General features: G+C 38.5%; 1 protein-coding gene across 4 annotated transcripts in view; it reads right to left on the reverse strand.

Annotated features, from left to right (window-relative positions):
• LOC103720515 (phosphatidylserine decarboxylase proenzyme 2-like) overlaps positions 1 to 18,898 on the reverse strand; it is a 36,965-nt gene that overhangs the window by 3,328 nt on the left and 14,739 nt on the right. The window contains exons 12-20 of one of the 4 annotated variants that reach the window (XM_008810250.5): positions 11,707 to 11,818; positions 11,157 to 11,257; positions 7,313 to 7,360; positions 5,525 to 5,671; positions 3,565 to 3,660; positions 3,383 to 3,457; positions 3,164 to 3,256; positions 733 to 819; positions 585 to 635 (exon numbers count right to left, since the gene is read on the reverse strand). In XM_008810250.5, the coding sequence (XP_008808472.3) occupies positions 585 to 635; positions 733 to 819; positions 3,164 to 3,256; positions 3,383 to 3,457; positions 3,565 to 3,660; positions 5,525 to 5,671; positions 7,313 to 7,360; positions 11,157 to 11,257; positions 11,707 to 11,818 (810 nt within the window). The remainder of the gene's footprint in view (positions 1 to 584; positions 636 to 732; positions 820 to 3,163; positions 3,257 to 3,382; positions 3,458 to 3,564; positions 3,661 to 5,524; positions 5,672 to 7,312; positions 7,361 to 11,156; positions 11,258 to 11,706; positions 11,819 to 18,898) is intronic. The other 3 variants (XM_026809780.4, XM_008810253.5, XM_088720397.2) reach the window with 3 other exon arrangements.

Genomic DNA, 18,898 nt, shown 5'->3' on the forward strand with positions numbered 1-18,898 from the left:
AAATCAAAATCTAATAAAAGTAATATATTGGCAATTTACTATCTTCCAAGATTTCATCATCTCAGTTTCTAATGAGACTCCAGAATATATTGACCCTTCCCTTTCTTGGTGCGAGTTTCCATCTTAGGCAAGATAAGACGAGATCTCAGTCCATCTTGGTATCAGCCACACACCGAGACGACCGAGATCTCCAGGCTTAAGAACCTTGGCTGCAACCTTTAGCTACCAAAAAGGATGCAACCTTATATAGTAACATGTGGCATGGAACTAAGTAGGTAAAAAAAGTGGACAATGCTTGGTTACGTTTATGGCATGAAGCTACAACAAAAACAGCTCTTGCTGATGGGCATTGTACGGCAACAATTCCCCAGGTGAAGCCGATTTTCCCAAACATTTAGTTGTCAAGCCCTGTTATAAGATCTTTCTTTTACCATTTCTCCTTACATTTTACAATCACAATGACTTAGAAGATCTTCTATTGGTAATATGATAGGTTGCATGGATATGGAGCTCAAATTCTGCAAAAGTGGCTTTAATGTACTCATAAATTTTTGAAGAAAATGAAGATCTTTGGCAAGACAAACCTTCTCAAAGACACATATTACAGTGCTTCCTCCAAATGAAAAATACCCGAACTGACAAAGTGAAAAAAAAAAGAAGCCCATTAGCAGCACTTAGTTCATGATAAGGGCAATGCAAAATAGTGGTTAAATTAAAGGGGCAGAAAAGCACCTCATCTCCTTTATGAACATAGTCACCCTCCTTTTTTAAAAAGGTAATGCTTCCTACCATCGTTGCTCCGATTGCAACAAATGCTACCTGTAACAAGTAACATGAAAGAGTAAAGCATGATATGACACATGATATGCAACTAAAGCTCAATTACAAGTAAAGCTTGCAGCTTAGATATTTAAGATGAGAATCTTAATTATGGTGTTAAGCTATGAGCCAAGTGCCCTAGTCAGATGATGCCCCATGCAACCTAGAATTTTCCACTTAGTATAAGTTCAACATTGGATTTGGACGTGTTGAAACCTTTCTTCATGTACCTGATATTGGTCGGATTCATGCAATTTCTTCTAGGTGATGATTCTGATTTGTAGGTAAAACCAAGGTTTGCCGAACGGGCCCGTACCGGCCGGTTCGGGCTGTATCGGACCGGTTCGGCCTGTAACCGGTATGGTAGAGCCGTGAAAACCGGTACAAGGCCGAACCCAGTTGGAGCTGGAGAAAAAGAAGATAAGGAGAGAGAGAGAGAGAGAGCGGAGAAGAGAGGAAGGGAGGAGAGGCCTCTGCCATCCGCGGAGGGCCGCAAGGGGCCGGCAGACGCTGAGGGGGGGCGGCGGAGCCCGCAGGGGGCGGGGGAGCCCGCGGACGTGTGGCGGAATGCAAGGCCGCAGCCGCGTTTCGAAACAGGGGGCGCGACAGTGGCCTCAGCCGCACCCCCGCGGGCTCCGCCCCTCGCGGCCCTCCACGGGCGGCCTCTCCTCTCCTCCCTCCCTCTCTCACCCGCTCGCTCTCTCCTTCTCTTCTTCTCCGGCTCTGGCGGAGAAGAGCTGGCCGATTCAATACCGGTTTAAACCGGTCCATACCGGTCCGGTAGATGACCGGTACGCCTATCGGTACTAGTACGACGAACCTTGGGTAAAACAGAACTTTGGTTCACCTCTGGGTATTATCTAATGTATCTTACTCTCTTATTAGTATATATCTATTATTGATAACTAGAAATTACAAGAAAACACCTTTCATATATTTTATATGTAATATTTATGTGTGTAGATATGTGTATACAGATGGATACATAAGAATATATGATGGTTGAGATTAGCAATTGGCTGAGTTGGTAAAATTACTAGGTGTTAAATAGTAGCAACCTGGGTTCGATCCCCCCCTCCTTGATTTTGGCTGGGCTTCCTTACATTCTAGTTCTCAAAAAGGAAAAAAAATGCATGACAGCCTAGGCTAGGGTTTCCAAGGTGTTTGGAGGCATGTCTGTCACCCAGTTCTCTAGGCAACCACTTGTAACAATTATAATAAGTGTTCAGATGGATACAAACATCAACATATATAAATGGGTCAGTTGATCAAATGCTTTGTATATTAAAAATTGACTGGATACTAGAAGTTAATCTATTTAATTTCAGCAAATTAGGTATCATTAAGAAGGAATCAAGGCAAAAAAAGCTAGCAAGAAGATATTATTTGGATTCCTTAATTTTATATAAGTATCCAAGATCTCTGTAGTGTACAAATGATAGGGGACCAAACACATGCCTACATGGGTTGTCACATACTTCCCTCATTGTAATCCCTAGCATCCTTTCCATCCTAAGGATCCAAATCTAATCAAATCCTATTACAAATACCACGACCAGCCCATGGTTAGCCACAGAGGGATTGTGCTACAGTGTACCCTAGTCAACATGGGTCATAGGCCAGGTCTACTCTGATGCCATTTTGAAAACCAAGACCTTACCTAAAAAACTAGCTAAAAGTTATTATTAGGATTTCTTATCCCTGTATAAGTATCCAAGATCTCTCTAATATGCAACCGAGGTATGACTAAACATGCCTGCAAAGGTTCTCACATTGAACGCTTTGTATGTCCAAAATTGACTAGATACTAGTAATTAATCTATTTAATTTCAGCAAAAGTCTATTAGGAACATTTAGGAACGGATGAGATGCAAAATTGTTAATAATCTGATGGAGGATATCGGCATAGCAAAAGGAGATCATATTTAGAATAAAACTCATGTTAGTTTTAATTATATTTACATACATACAAGAACTACAAAGTTACAATTTTTTCTTTTGTTAACTTCAATGCTAAGAAATGGATTTGAACCACATATCTATATGGCTTGAGTGGTAGAGAAATGGAACCATATACATCAGTGGTCAAAACCAATCAAAAGAGGCATATGCTACTGAACCCAGAGACATCGAGATAATGGCATCCACTAAAAATTAGAAATGCTAATGATTGACTAGGCATATTCCACAAGTTTTTGTTAGAAAAATTCCTGTTTTCTTGTTGCTTATACAAGCTTGAAGGTGGTCGGGTTACCATCATTGTTAAAGTTATATGCCTATCTGGTAATATGGATGCGCGAACAATAAAGTGGTGCAGGTATGTGGCATAACATAAACAACAAACCTTTCCAAACTCTGAAGTTGAAATGAGAGATACAACTCGTTTATTCTCGGTGAAGACATTACAGTATTTACTATTTATGGCAATTGGATTCACCTAGCAAAGCAAAATAAGAAATCAAGGACCATGAATTTGTCAATTGGTTATTTAAAAAGAGTAGAGTAAAATTTCTCAGGAAAAATGAAAAATATTTGGTCAGAAACAGATATCATTTGCACATACTGTGTACAAACATCCTGGAATATCCACAAAACTTTCAATAGTCCCAGAGACTGGAACATGAAAACGATGGTAATCCTGCAACCATGTGAAGAGAGAAGACCAAAATTTATGTATTTGTAAAAACATTTAATAATTAAGTCCAATAATGATTGTGCAAGAAACAACTAAGATCAGATTTGCACCTGAGGTGCTAGTCGAAATATCACCAGACATCCTTTGTCAAAGGCATTAGAGTAGGTACCCATCCCCAAGAGACCTTGAATAGAAAACTTACGACCCTGGAAATTTTATAAAAAAAGTATTCAACAATTACAAAACCATTTAAGTGACAATATTCTCTTAACTGATATATATTTGAAACAACATTTCTCAGATTATTTACAAATCAACTGAAGCAGGTTAAACCTCCTCATGGGTCAGGCTGGGCTAGGTTAGGGCTGGTCTTTGCACAAATATTAACACAATTTGTTTAGGCTCGGGCCAAGCTTGGCGCGGCGCTCAGACCTACTTTTCAGGCCCAAGCCTAGCCCTCCCTTAAGCTTCGGGCTTCCGGAACAATTTTTCAATTTATAAAAAATGCTAAAAAATATGGAAAAAAAATAAATATGAACAAGTAAATATTTTTAATAGTAGTTTCAAAATTCAGTATCAGGTACTCTAAGATTTTAAATCTTCTTCCATTTAGTTTATATATTAACAAAACCTATGGCTCCATCGAGAAAACCTAGAATTAAAAAATTTTAGGCCAAGCTGGGCTTGGACCAAGCAAAAACCTACTATTTAAAAATTTCAGGCCGAGCTAGTGCTAGGCTGGGCTTTGATCTCCCAGCCCGAGCCTAGCCTGTTTAAGAAACAAGCTTATTTTCCAAGCCGGCCTGACCTAGCTCGCCAGGCCAAAAACCTTGGTTCAAGCCCACCCAAAAAATTTTAGGCTAGGCTCGAGCCAAGCTTTGATCCCTACGCCCAAGCTCGGCCCACTTAATAAACATGCTTATTTTCCAATCCTCGCCCGTTTAAGGTTTCGGCCTTGAGTGGCTTGAGCTAGCCACCCAACCTGTGAATAAGTCTAATGCAAGTATAATCTTTCCCTAAATTTGGGTTTCATTTGATATAGTTGAGTTATATGGGACTATTTTTATCTTTTCTTCTTTTCCCTTTCACAATCTTCACATTAGTTATTCACACATTTTATGGTTAATCTTGGAGTTATATTTTGAGTATAATTCATGTCTAAGAGTAAGTTGACTTAGTATCATAAAATCTACTAAAACTACAAGTTAGTATAAGTCCTAAAATCAATTAGAATTAAGGGCACGTTTGGTTTGCAACCGAAATCGGAATCAGAATCAAAATGGATTGGAATGGGAATTGGAATGACCATATCTTCTGATGTGTTTGGTTCGTGACAGGAATCAGAATCGGAATTTGAATGAAATTTGAATACTAGGAGAAAGTAGGGGTTGGGTTTTGGGTTCCCTCTGAAATCAAAATAGGACCGGAACTCCCTCCAACATTGCTGAAATAGGAGTCACATTCCATAGCAATTCAAAGTTTCTACATTCTTTTCCTTTTTATTTATCTTATTACTGCGCTTTTCTCTTTCTTTGGGAAAAGGGCTACTTGAACCTCCTATGAACCAATATGAGCATAATCTAGTGTAAATGTGTAATACAGATTTTAGTCCTTATGATGAATCAAGGGCTTTCTCCTCTAACTCCACCATGGTGCAACTTTATGCTTCAATGGTGTGACTCCTTTGACCCTAGGTGTGACTTCGAGGTATATTGATGGTTCAAACAGCAACATTATCTAAGGTTTTCCTCAAGGTCTGTCTCTTCAAAACAATTTTTGTTTCTTTCTTTTATTTTCTTTTAAAATCGTTTCAAGCCTTCATCAACATCTGAATAGATAAAGTAAGCCTTTATTCCATAATTTCTTTCAAACATTCCCATCCAGATGATCCATGTTCTTTTCAAACAAATTATAATATTTCTGGAGTTATCAAGACAGATAATAAAGTTGTTTTCCCAAAGTAATTCCATAAAAAATCTATTTGAAATTATGTAGCAAAATAAATTACTTTATCTTGAATATGCCCCTCTAGAGTCTAGAACAATTTAAAGGAAGAGGAAGATTTTTTACCTTAATCCAAAACCTTAAGCTATCATCTACTGAAGTAAATGCCATTAAACGGCTATCAGCAGCACAAATAGCAATATCATCACGTTCCACATATGCAATTGGTCGTGCACCAGGCTTCAACTCTCTGATGAAAAATTCATTAAATGTCTGCAGACAAAAGATAATTTTGTAATTTATAAAATATCATATGATAGTACAAATAACAATTTACAAAATTTTGTAATTATTCCATTATAGATATATCATTCTCTTTGTGGCCAAGTCTGGAAGGTGAGAAACAAATAAGTACAGAAAGAGAGAAGGTGAAAGTATGAAATTAATATTTGTGAATGGGATAACAGCTAACATTGATAGCAATGAATATATGGTGCAAAAGGCAGCTTTACTTGTTCCATGTTTTCAAAAATGGTTTAGTTAATTAGACTGTTAAATGTTAAAATGGATATCAATATCTGAAATGTTTCAGATTTTTAATCATAAGAAGTTGATCAGGCTTGAATCGACAAGGTCAATAATCACACTATCACATGATATTTTATACTTTCATCAAGTAATTAGGAAAGCATAAGTATTTATCAGGTATTTTCTTCTCAAAAATAAAACTATTTGTCCAATATTCACAAACTACTATTAGTATCAACATTTTAAATATCAGGAAATAATCAAATCCAGAATTGCCTACAATACTCTTCAAGATAGCTGATTACTTACTAGATACCAACATCTTATTGAAAATTTATTTTGATGGCAATTGTGACCTTGTGGACAACACTCACCAACAAGCCATTAATCACCAAAAACAATACTAAGAGTGACGCACCTTGTGGAAAGCGCTCATATTGACTTTGTTAAACTTATTTTGTGAAATTGTATCATAAAGTGAGAAAATTTGATAACATTGTATCTAATGATTCATAGGCAGTTCTTTTGCTTACGATTAATCTTAGCAAGCATTTGTATAAAATCTTTGGAAGTTCCCTAAGATTCTTGAGTCTATTGCAAGTCCTGGACCTACTTAAATAACAAAATCCTATCTTGTGGGTAAATTTGATAGGATCATACCCTAACTATTTGTGTATCATATATCTATTCAAATGTTAATTCTAGGGACAGATTTGTGATACCCAAGGTTCGCCGTATTGGTACCGGACCCCGTACCGGTGCCAAACTAGCATAATATTGGTACGGTATGGTACAAAATTTTTTTGGCATACTGAGGGTCGATACGGTACCGGTACGGTACGGTACGACATACCATGTTGATACCACAATCTATTGTGTAAATAAAAAAAATATACATCATGCAGGAAGCAGTTGCCTGAAGCAATTTGGCAAAAGAAAAGTAGCTAGAGAAATAGTTGAAAAATTGAAAAATCTTCATATCAATATCTACATTTCACCAATTTTATCAGAAATTATGGAACGCTATACCGTACCAAACCAGACGGTGTGGAGTGTACCATATCGTACCAGTTCGGTACCGATAGATGGTACGGAGGGCGTATCGATACTCGGTACGCCGAATCACCCTCCGTACCGAGCGCACTGACACAGTAATAGGGTGGCACAGGTATGGGGCCCGGTACCAGGACTGCATACAATGACAGAAACTAATAATGTATTAGTAATTATGACAAAAAAAAACTTTATTTATCAAGCCTAATATAACTTCCATCAAAAGCCTCATGTGATCCCTCTCCTCCTATCTCTCACCCCCATAACAACTAAATAAATAAAGGAAAGGAATTAAAAAGAGAAATTTTATGCCAACTAAGATTAGAGAATTACCTTGAAATATTCAATTGGATGCTTAACCTCATCCATATTAACTTGATCCTGCATCAATACAACTAGACACTATAACAAAGAATTCTATGATAGGCATTATCAGATATATTCAAAAGGAGGTATCAAATTGGTAATGAATTGTAAGAATCTCATGATTAAAGCCAAAAATTGACAAACCGTTTGTTGAATACACTAATATCAATTGAAATGGAACTCAGATAGTCATGTTAGATTATTCTTATAGGTCCTTCTTGTTAAGTTACATCTTAAATGCTAGTACATCAAAAATATTAAAATCTTTCATGGGGGAAAACAGTCCATAATGAGTACTTAAACACTATGCAGAGAGAGCATACAGATTACAACCTATAATACATTTTCAAAAGAAATGAAATCTGGAGCGATTTAATAAACAACATATAAGGATCCTTGTGGGAGTGTGTTTAGTCCCACAAGTGGGCATGGTTTGGATAGGTTTTAGGTACTTAAACAGGTCAAGAACAAAATAATAACCTTTTGGCAAGCTTTTTTGGGTGAGGCCCTGGGTCTTTACAATGGTAGTGAGCCGAGCCAGCCCATGCCCCATGTTGCTATGGGACACTGCAGCACTTTCAACCATGAGCTGATTATAGTGTTTGTGAAACTTGGATCCTTCCCCTAGCAAGGACGCCAAGGCTTAACCAGTATGTGGCCTATGCAGGCATGTGCTTAGTCCCACATCATGTGTTGGAGAGGCCTTGGGTACTTAAATAGGGCCAAGGATCCGAATTAATAATCTTCTGGCTAGCCTTTTTGGGTGAGGACCTAGGTTGTTACACAATATCTTTATAGTGTCCTTGAAATCTAGATATGACAAATTGGGATATTTCTTTGAGGGTCCAAACCTTAATCAAAATGCCTTCTTAGAGGGTTAAAAAGTCTAATCAATAATGGATAGTAACCAAGTCATGACTTTTATGAAGTACTTCCAATAAGCAAAGCAACTTTTGATGTTATACCAAATATCCTAAAAGCAATAAAATCCATGATCCAAGGTCAGCGTAACCGTCCCGAATCGGACAGTTTCGGCCAATCCGAGTCGTACCGGTGGCTCACTGATACGATTCTGACAACGAAAACGAGACCTGTTGCTAGAGCCGGAGAAGGAAAAAGAAGCGAGCGAGAGAGAGAGAGAGAAGGGGAGAGGTCGGGACGCCGGCGGAGGCCGTAGCCGGTTTTCTGTTTTGAACAACATAGGGGTCCGGCCGCGGCCTTCAAAAATTTTGGATTTCACTTAAAAATCACATTTTTTTTGTGGAGTTTTCAAGTTGATTTAATTTGTAATCACTCTTTTTTCCAATGATTTTAAGTCTATTTTGATATTTTTTGACATTTTTTGATGTTTCTATGATCCTGTTTTAACCTAAATGATGCATCTTATTGTTTTAAAGTGATACAAAATATAAAATGATTAGTAAGATGTTGCATGCTATAAGAAGCAACATAAAATATTCTCAAATCAAGTAGTGAGATAAAAATATAAAATAATACAATCAATTATATATATATATATTTAAAGTACAATATATATACCGATATCTAAAATCTCGTTGAGTGGCAATATCTCTCATAAATATCCGGATTATAAGTATAGTCAGAAGGCACATCAGCCTGCCCCTCTAAACAAGCGGCGTTGTAGTCTTGTATGTTCATTACATAAGAAATGCGCTCCGGGTTATAAATACTCTCGAATCTCTCACTAAAATTCTGGCTCTAAGAGTTGTCCTCTGGCTGATGAACTAGCTGATAAAATAATTGTGAAGGGGCCCATACGAATAAGCCGGAAGCAAAAGGCGGAAAGCTCTCTGCCGCTTAGAAATAATTTTCGCTGAGGAGAAGGGCGAAAGACGGAAAGCTCTCTGTTGATTAGAAATGATGTTGGAAAGGCCTTCTCGGGCTTTTCCAACATCATTTTAGCAAACAAAAAAAATGGGAGAGGGCCCAGTTCAGAATCGGGTCGACTCGATGCGAACCGTCTGAACCGGCCGATTTCAAACAGTTCCGGCTGGTATGGTCCGGTTTAGATCTTTTTCGGCCGGTTCGGAACCCATTTCGGATAGTTTGGAGCTGAAACCAACTCCAATGGCCAAACCAACCCGATTTCCCACTAGGTCGGCTCGGTACAGGCCGAACCCGACGGTTCGTCTGGTTCGCACTGAGTTGACCCAATTTTGAACCGGGACCTCTCCTTTTCTTTGTTTGCTAATAAAATGTTGGGAAGGCCTGAGAAGGCCTTCCCAATATCATTTCTAAGCGGCGGAGAGCTTTCTGCCTTTCTTCTTTTCCCTCACGGCCAAAATCATTTCTAAGCAGCAGAAAGCTTTTCGCCTTTTGATGTCGTCTTATTCAGATGAGCTCCTTTACAGCCATTTTATCAGCCAGTTTATCATCCAGAGGACACCTCTCAGAGCTAGAGCTTCAGCAAGAGATCCGAGAGTGCTTATAACTCGGAGCGCATTCCTTATGGTATGAATATACGAGACTACAACATCACTTGATTAGAGGATTGGACTGATGTGCCTTCTAACTATACTGATGATTTGGATATCTGTGAGAGACATCGCCACTCGACGAGATTTTAGATATTGGTATATATGTTGTACTTTAAATATATGTAATTGATTGTATTATTTTATATTTTTTACCTCACTACTTGATTTGAGGATATTTCATATTGCTTCTCGTAGCATGCAACATCTCACTAATCATTTTATAATTTGTATCATTTTAAAATCATAAGATGCATCATTTAGATTAAACCAAAATCATAGAAACATCAAAAAATATCAAAAAACATCAAATTAAATTTAAAATCATTGAAAAAGTTCAAAAAGATTGATTACCAATTAAATCAACTTGAAAAACTCCAAAAAAAAGGGTCAGCTAGTATGAAACCGGCACGCCCTACCATATCGTGTCGGTATGGTACCGAACAGGTACCGTACTGACCCATCCGCCAATCGGTACCGTACCAACCCGTCTGCCGACCAATACGGACCCCGGTACCGGTTCGGCGGACCTTGGTCTAGATGTCATCATAACTAACTATTATTATCATCATTTTTTAAACATGACTTGTGGTTCTAACAAAATTATCCCTTTTACACATTATTCAAAACCTACAAAAGAGTTTCTAAAAGTGAATTCTTCAAGACAATGATAGAATTATCATATTGACAATTTGATAATAAATCATCCGATCACTATGAGAACACTTGGTTTCGCTCCTTCAATCTGCAAGGAAGAAGTCCTATTTGCATCCTAAACAGGAAATGGTTGCTCATATTTGCAGAGTCTGTCACATAAAGAAAGGAACTTGGGACCATTCTTTGGCTTGCTTTAATGTAGCTTGGTCAGCACCTTTTCTGATTTAGGACTTTTTGACTGAAAGAAACTCAAGTGGCTAGGCTAAGAAGGAATAGTAATTTGGTGGAACAAAATCATGAGCAATTTGGAAAGAAAGAATTTAACAATCTGCAAATCAAAGAGAGAGCAAGGCGTTATGATCATATTTGTCAGTGCTTCATAATGTGCAAAGGGCATGAAGACATGGACAAAAATCTTTAGTGGCCTTGTAAAGAAGCTTGTAAGATATAAATTCATTGTTCTTTTCTCTGTGCATATTACTTGCACACCCTAGCATCCTGCAAGTTTCTAATCTTCCTCATTTTGACTATATTGTATGGTTTGAGCAGCTTATGTTACAGCTGGGTTAAACCTACCCTCCACTCTTGGTTGCTTTTTTATTTGAATATGCTTCTATGTAACTAACACAAAGAAGGCAACAAAAAAAAGAAGTCCATGCCTCAAAAGACTTGATGAACTTGGGTATATCTTTAGCAGATTCAGGAGAGTTCATCCACGTCCCTTGCTTCTCAGAGATGCTTCGCAAAAGATCCCTGGTCCCTATACACAAAGAAAGTATAACATACATCTCAAAAAAATAAGAGATACATGGTCACAAACTACTATCTAGTACCAGATCACATAAATCACAAGTTTCTCAGCATGGTCCATACGCAATATGCAAATAATTTTAAACAAACTTAACTAGAAAATCAGACAATTGTTCATTGTTTGATAAGTGCAAACATGGAAAAGTTCACCTTGCATAGAGGTGTCACATTATGTTTGTATCAATCGTGAAATGAATGAAACATAAACCAAAATCATGCGAGTATATAATATTACTTTAGCTACAATTTACAGATCGAAGAGATGGTCACCCATGAAAAGTAAAACGAGCATACTTGTTTTCAGTAATCAGGTTTTTCTTTTCTCATAGCATATCAATGCCCTGATGGCAACATACTGTTGTGAGAGAAAATACATAGTGTTGAATGTAACATACGTACCTTTATCAATTAGTGTGAGTCCAACTTTTGATTGATATATGGCTCTCATTGAGAGAATTATTCTTCTATCTATGGTTTCTTCTACTAGCCTCTTTGTTCTTCGATCGAAAACCTGGTAGCATACAATGCATTTGAATTAATGCTTCCAAGTTCTAACCATGAGAAAATCTGAATGACCCAACCTCAATGGTAATCCTACGTAATGAATGGCATTTTAACGTGTGAAAAAACTGCAAACACCAAATAAGGTCAACCCCTACCAATCAAAAACTTCAACACAAAATAGGCTCAACCCCTACCAATGCAAAGCTGCAACCTCAAGGTAACCCAACCCTAGCTTTTGACAACATATGCTAGACACCAACAGGATATGATAAGATAATATACTGAAAACATCGCAACTAGACCAATGTATGCTTTGATAGCTTGTCACAGTAGTCAATATAACATGTGCAATTTAAAATATAACATACAATGAAAAAGGTCAAAATCAGAAAGCAATCTACAGGTAAATTACTATAAAAAAAATCAAACAAGAAAAAATGATTGTCCACAATTCGCATATGGTTTGACTAATGCTATATGAACATAGGCAATTATTAGCACTTCATATTATGAATGTACAAACACAAGATCAATTAATTGCACTTGAGCTGACATGAGCCATTGCAGATACAGAATAACATAAGACAAGAGAAAGTGATGCCGGAGAGGTGTTGAACTTGGAAACTTGAAGGAGGAGAGGTAGAAACCCTACTACAGCACGTACGACACAAGGGCGGACGGCTGGTGATTTCTCTTAGTAATAATTTTTTTCTTTTTCTCAGTTTTCCTATACCAATAATGCACGGATTATAGGTGATTTTCTTTAGTTGGAAGAAGAGCAGTAATGGATCACTCTCTTTCAAGGCCGAAAACACCATCTTGGCCAGCCACTCAAAGGATACAGCTCTCACACGCTCACTCGCAACCCCTAGGAATCCACAAAATGGAGGAGAGAGATAATAGAAAGAAGGAAAAAACCCACAAGAGAACTCTCACGAATCTATAACTAAAGGATCTCAATTATCTCAAGTATAATTACAATAAAAGTCCAAATGGGTATTTATAAGTAGTACAAGAGGAATCTTTTCCTCAACTTTCTAATTTGGGATTCCAAGTGCTATTCTCACTCGAAGAATCATAACTACTAACTTTCCTAATAACGTCAAAAGTTCTGAAAAAGAAAGTTTACAAAAACCAAACTCCCTAAAATTAACTAACATCAAACTTTCATAACAAAACAAAACTCATGTTGGGTTCCGAGATCCATACACATGGGACCCACGACCCATGTGGCATGTGCGTCCTAGGCACTCTGACATCATACTCCCCGAGCTGGAGAAGATTTGTCTTCGAGTCTAGGTCTTCTTTTTGTTTTACAAGAAGCTTAGATTTTATAGAAACAACTGAGTACAGTAACTGTAGCACGTCCGAACCTGCCTATGTTATGATCATCATTTATTGCAGTTGAGTCACAATACTTCTCGTCATTGCTAAGGGATTCTTTTCAGGCTTCAATCCTAAAAGATATCATGTTATAGTTCGCTCTTCGAGCTCCTAAATGTTACACCAAAAATCTCTCATGCTCACTCGCAAACCCTAGAAATCCACCAAAAGGAGAGAGAGAAAATAGAGAGAAGGATAAAACCCACAAGAGAAACTCTTACTAATCTATAACTCAAGGATCTCAAGTATCTTAAGCATGGTTCGCCGTACCAGCCTGAACCGGACGATACAGAATATACTGTACCATACCAGTTCAATACCGGTACCCGGTACGGATGGCGCACCGACACTTGGTACGCCAAAAAAACTCTATACCATACCGTATCGACATAGTGCTAGTGTGGCACCAGTACAGAAGCCAGTACTGAGATGTCGAACCTTGATCTTAAGTATGATTACATGAGGAGCCCCAATGGGAGTATCTATAAGTAGTACAAGAAAACTCTTTTCAACTTTTCAATATGGAATTCCAAGTTCTATTATAACTCGAAGAACTATAACTACTAACTTTTCTAATAACATCAAAAGTCGTCAAAAAGAAAGTACACAAAAATTAAACTCCTTGAAATTAACTAACATCAAACTTTCCCAACAAAACAAAATCTAGGCGCTCCAGCAACTTGTGCGGCTGCATAAGGGACCCGTGACCTATGCGGCTGCATAAGGGACCTGCGACTTGTGCAGCCGCATCTGCATCCTAGGCGCTCCAGCATCATACTCCCCTAGTTGGAGAGGACTTGCCTTTGAATCTCGGTCTTCTTTTTGTTTGGCAAGAAGCTTAGTTTTCACAGCAGTAGCTAAGAGTACTGTAATTGCAGCACATTTTAACCTGCCTATGTTATGATCATCATTTGTTGTAGTTGAGTCACAATTCTTCTCATCATTGCTAAGGGATTCTTTTCTACTACTCTCTGTTTTCTCTCTAATTTCAACTGTTGAACGCCTGAACCATTTCCAATTGTTTGTTGAGGCTTCTATTCTTCCAAACCAGCCAAAGTAGCCTTCGATATATCTGAATGTTGTTTGGCCTTGTCTAAAGAAGCTAGATCACCTAAGTCCTTCATAATACTTGGTTTGTCCTTTGTTGCAGAATCTAAATCATTTTTTTTCTTCTTTGTACTTGGTATCTTTTCTTCTTATGAAGCTAAATCTCCTAGTTCTTTTATATCACTTGGTGAAGAGACTGTAGGCAAAGAAGAATCATTCGCATCCTTTAGAGCACCAAGCATAATCTGCTCCCCTAATGAAGCATGATCAATTGAATCCTTAATAACGGTGTTAGGCATTTCCTATGATACCAATTGATGCTAAGGACATGTTGAACTTGGAGGGTGCCGACGTTTTCAATACCGAACTTCCCCGATTGGATGCTCCATCTATATATCTTGGAAAGCATGAATTTACTTGTTCTTAGTTGCTGCTTCTCAACTTTTGTTGCTAATTGTTTCACGTCGTTCAACATCCAAGAGGGTTGAGTTGCAAGACCTACTCAATTTCAGGCTTCAATCCTCCAAGATTTAATGCTATAGTTTGCTCTTCTGGCTCCTTGATGTTGCATGCCATGAGAAGTTGCTCGAATTCCATTGTATACTCTTTTACGGTCAAGTTCCCTTGCCGAACATTGTGAAGTTTAAGAAATTTATTTTAGCGATAATCTTCGGAAAGAACTTACATTTGAGTTCGTGATGCATCTTATCCCATGTTCAGATCATGCCACATCCTTCATGCTCACATCGTCGCTTCAAATTTTTTCACAAAATTTCTTAAACTTGATGCCGACTCAATTTATATGTCGATCGTCGGAAATTTTTGTTAAACTTGAAGACACATTCAACGGTGTGGAGTCAATCAATGAACTCGTCAGGTTGCTGGCAACTCAAAGTCGAGGATATCTCTTTTGATACCGAAGTCACAAAGGTTGCAATGTGGTCTTCGTTCACATTAGTGCTGAGCATTGAATGCTGAATCAGCCCGTACCGGCTGGTTTAGCCCATACTACCGGCTCTGACCGGTCCAATTCGGTGTTAAAAATCGGTACCGGCCAATACCGGTTCCAAATTTTTTTGGGGCTTTTGGATGCGTGAACCAAGCCAAACCAGTGGTATTGATACGGCATCGGTCTGTACCGGTCCGATCCGGTACCAAACCGGTACCAGTGCCCACCGGTATGTCAGAACGATCGGACGGCGGACCTTGGTGCTGAGTATCTTTTTCACTCGATGAAGATACTTTTCTATTATGTAACAGATTGACATCCTCCATTTCTTTATTGGAACACTCGTTTTCATTATTAAAGGGCTCTCTATTAGAGTAGTGATTGGAACCTTGGCAATGCTGGTATTAATGTTGCTCATCATTGACAAAGCTATTGATTTTCTAAACAAAGCTATTGATTTTCTTGTCAAAGTTGTTTAAGCTGATAGCGCAATTCATCTAATTTGAAGTCTCACAAATCTTGCTCATGTTCAACACTCTTCGACATTGCAGCGGTGGGCGGCATCTTGAAACCTCTGATACCAATTGATGCCGAAAAGTGTTGAACTTGGACTGAAAACTTGAAAGAGGAAAGGTATGTCGGCGCAACCAATTGTGGCGAGGTAGAAATCCTACTATGGCACATACCACAAAGGGGCTAATGGTAGTTGGAAGAGGAGCAAAGATGGATCACTCTCTTCTAAGGCCGAAAACACCATCTTTGTCGACCACTCCAAGGATACATCTCCCACATGCTTATTCGTAAATCCTTAAAATCCACCAAAATGGAGGAGAGAGAATGGAGAGAAGGATAAAACCAACAAAGGACTCTCATTAATCAATAACTCAAGGATCTCAAGTATCTCAACTTCTCAAGTATGATTACAAGAGGAGCCGCAATGGAAATATTATAAGTAGTGCAAGAGAACTCTCTTCAACTTTCCAATATGAAATTTCAAGTCCTATTTTAATTCGAAGAATCCTAACCAAGCCCCACAATCTCGGTACCAGGTACCATATCGATACCTTACCTTTTTTTTGGTATGATGCAGTATATACTTTATAGTGAAATAACTCTTTAACCATATTTTTTAATTTTTATCTCAGTACGCCCGATATAGACTGGTACGCTTCAGTACGGATCGGTACGCACCTCGATATGCCTCTGTACATATCAGTATGCCAAGGTACAAGGTGGTATGGCTTGGTACGGGATGGTACGAGGCTTGTACTGACACAAAGTTGAGTTTCGTACCGAGTTTCTCTCGGTATGGTATGGCACGCCCTGTATCAGGCAGTACGGGGCAGTATGGCAGACTACGATCCTAAATACTAACCTTCCTAATAAAATCAAAAGTTCTTCAAAAAAAGTACACAAAAATTAAATTTTCTAAAATTAACTAACATCTAACTTTCCTGCGACAAAACTTATATTGGGTTTTGAGACCCATAGTATGGGACCCACAACATGTGCGGCAGCACAAATACGATAAATTGATAACATGATATAGGAGGAGAAAGGAGTTGGCTTAATTCACACAAATATATGATTACAATTTCAAGGAACAAGCTCAAGCTGCATTATAACTACCAGAAACCATGTAAACAATCGAAAATAACATAAAATGATAAAAATGAGAATATCAGAGCTGGCTTAAATCACAACCAAAAATATGATATAACTACAAATCTACAATAAACTATTTCAGACTCCACGATATCAATGAAAAAACAGGTAAACATGCGACAGCAAGATCCGCCGTACCGGTACCGATCGGCGTATCGGTGGCAGCCCGGACCGGTACGAAACCGGTCCCGTACCGGTGGCGTATCGGTCCAAACCGGTGGCGTACCGGTCTCGTACCGGTCCGAATCGGTCCCGTACCGGTTCCGTACCGGTTCTTCAACAATAAACTACCGGTACCGGATTCCACGCTGATTTGGTACCGGTCCCAGGTCGGACCGGTACGTACCGGCCCGTACCAGCCGGTACGGACTGATACGGCAGACCATGTGCGACAGTAACATGAAAATTAAGAATTGATAAGATAAAAGCTAGCTTATATCATAGTTCATTATGACAGAAGACATTACGAACAATCACAAGCTCCAGAACATTTGTTGAAAACCAGAAAAGAAAGAGGGAAGACAAGGTTGGTAAAACTTGGTATCACAGTGTACAAATATGTTAGCTAAAATATAAAAACCAAAAATTAATTACCAGCAACCTAGGCAGCAACTATATCATGTTCGGAATAGCTAAAAGATAGCCACAGGAAACATAAGAAGAAAAGAGGAGTCAGAATTTCCAAAAATAGTCACCCAGTATTTTAAACCAAGAAATTATAAAAGGTGGAGGCATGGTATGCTGAACCGGCCTGTATCGGACCGGTCCGGTATAGCAGTAGAAAACGGTTCCGGCCCTCAGTACTTTGAACCAAGAAATTATAAAAGATGGAAGCATGGTATGCTGAACCGGCCTGTATCGGACCGGTCCGGTACAGCAATAGAAAACGGTTCCGGCCCTATACGAAGGACATACTGGTGCGAACCGGAGGTTCGTACTGGTACAAGCATGGTACCACCTTGTACTGGTGAGAACCGGACTGGTTCGCACCGTTATGCCTTAGGGCACTTTGTGCAATTTTTAATGCCGCAGCGTGCTATGGCGTTGTCCACAAAGCGCCGCGCGCGCGCCGACCGATACGCCTACCGATACCCGTTCGGCTTACCTTGGGTGGAGGAGAGGATGAAAGGGTGTGGGTTGGGTGTGCAAAGATGAATATGATCCTCACCAAAAAATAAGCCATATAACAGGAATTGGTCACCCACAACTATATATATGATCCTGACCCCACAGGTGACCAAAGTTGACATATTACGAACATTACCTTTATTGTATTTTTTTTATTTCAATTATTTGCAACAAATTAAAATTTCTATTTCTATTTTCTTGAGGGAAATACAAAAGTTACAATAGAGTAATATAACTAAATCGTGCCATTTTTACAACCTATTACCAGTCCTAAAATAAGCCACTGATCTTAAACCAGGAATATTCCTGGTTGTGGTACGTCTATAATGGATAAAAAATTACCTTGCACTCATTTCAAGCTTGGACCCGTAACATTACCGAAGCCTTACAGACACATCAGAAAAATCACAACTGATTCTGAAGACCTCAGAGAAACAAAACAGATTTCCAAGGCAAAGATAATGAGAAAAAAAAAGGTGAAGAAGAAAAGGTACAGTGTAACAAAAGAAAAAGAAGAAAATATATGGTACCAAAATATGATTTGATGTGATTCCCTTCTTTTGAAAATTACAGAGCACAAAAAGTTCATAACTTGCTAATCCATCAGAACTACAGAAGAAGTAGGAGATGCATGATTTGTTTAGAAAATGAAGTAGGTAGAGAATTTAAGTATATGTTTTAACATTTGAGGAGGGCTGATGTCAAGCTCTAGAAAAGAAATTATAAAATGAGGTGACAAGCATACAAGAACTACGAAAACTTCACCCATATGCTAACAGAACAGAAAGCTAGCAGATTGAGAGGTTCAAATACAACTCTGCTGACATCTTGAGACCTGAAAATCTAAATCCAGATAGATATAGTCCAAAACATGGAAGAAATATCTTTAGGTTGTCATTGATCACAAATAGAATT

The sequence above is a fragment of the Phoenix dactylifera genome, chromosome 4 (genome assembly GCF_051530095.1).
Source record: "Phoenix dactylifera cultivar Ajwa chromosome 4, Ajwa_hap1_PhDact_Kaust_v1.1, whole genome shotgun sequence".
NCBI lineage: Eukaryota > Viridiplantae > Streptophyta > Magnoliopsida > Arecales > Arecaceae > Phoenix > Phoenix dactylifera.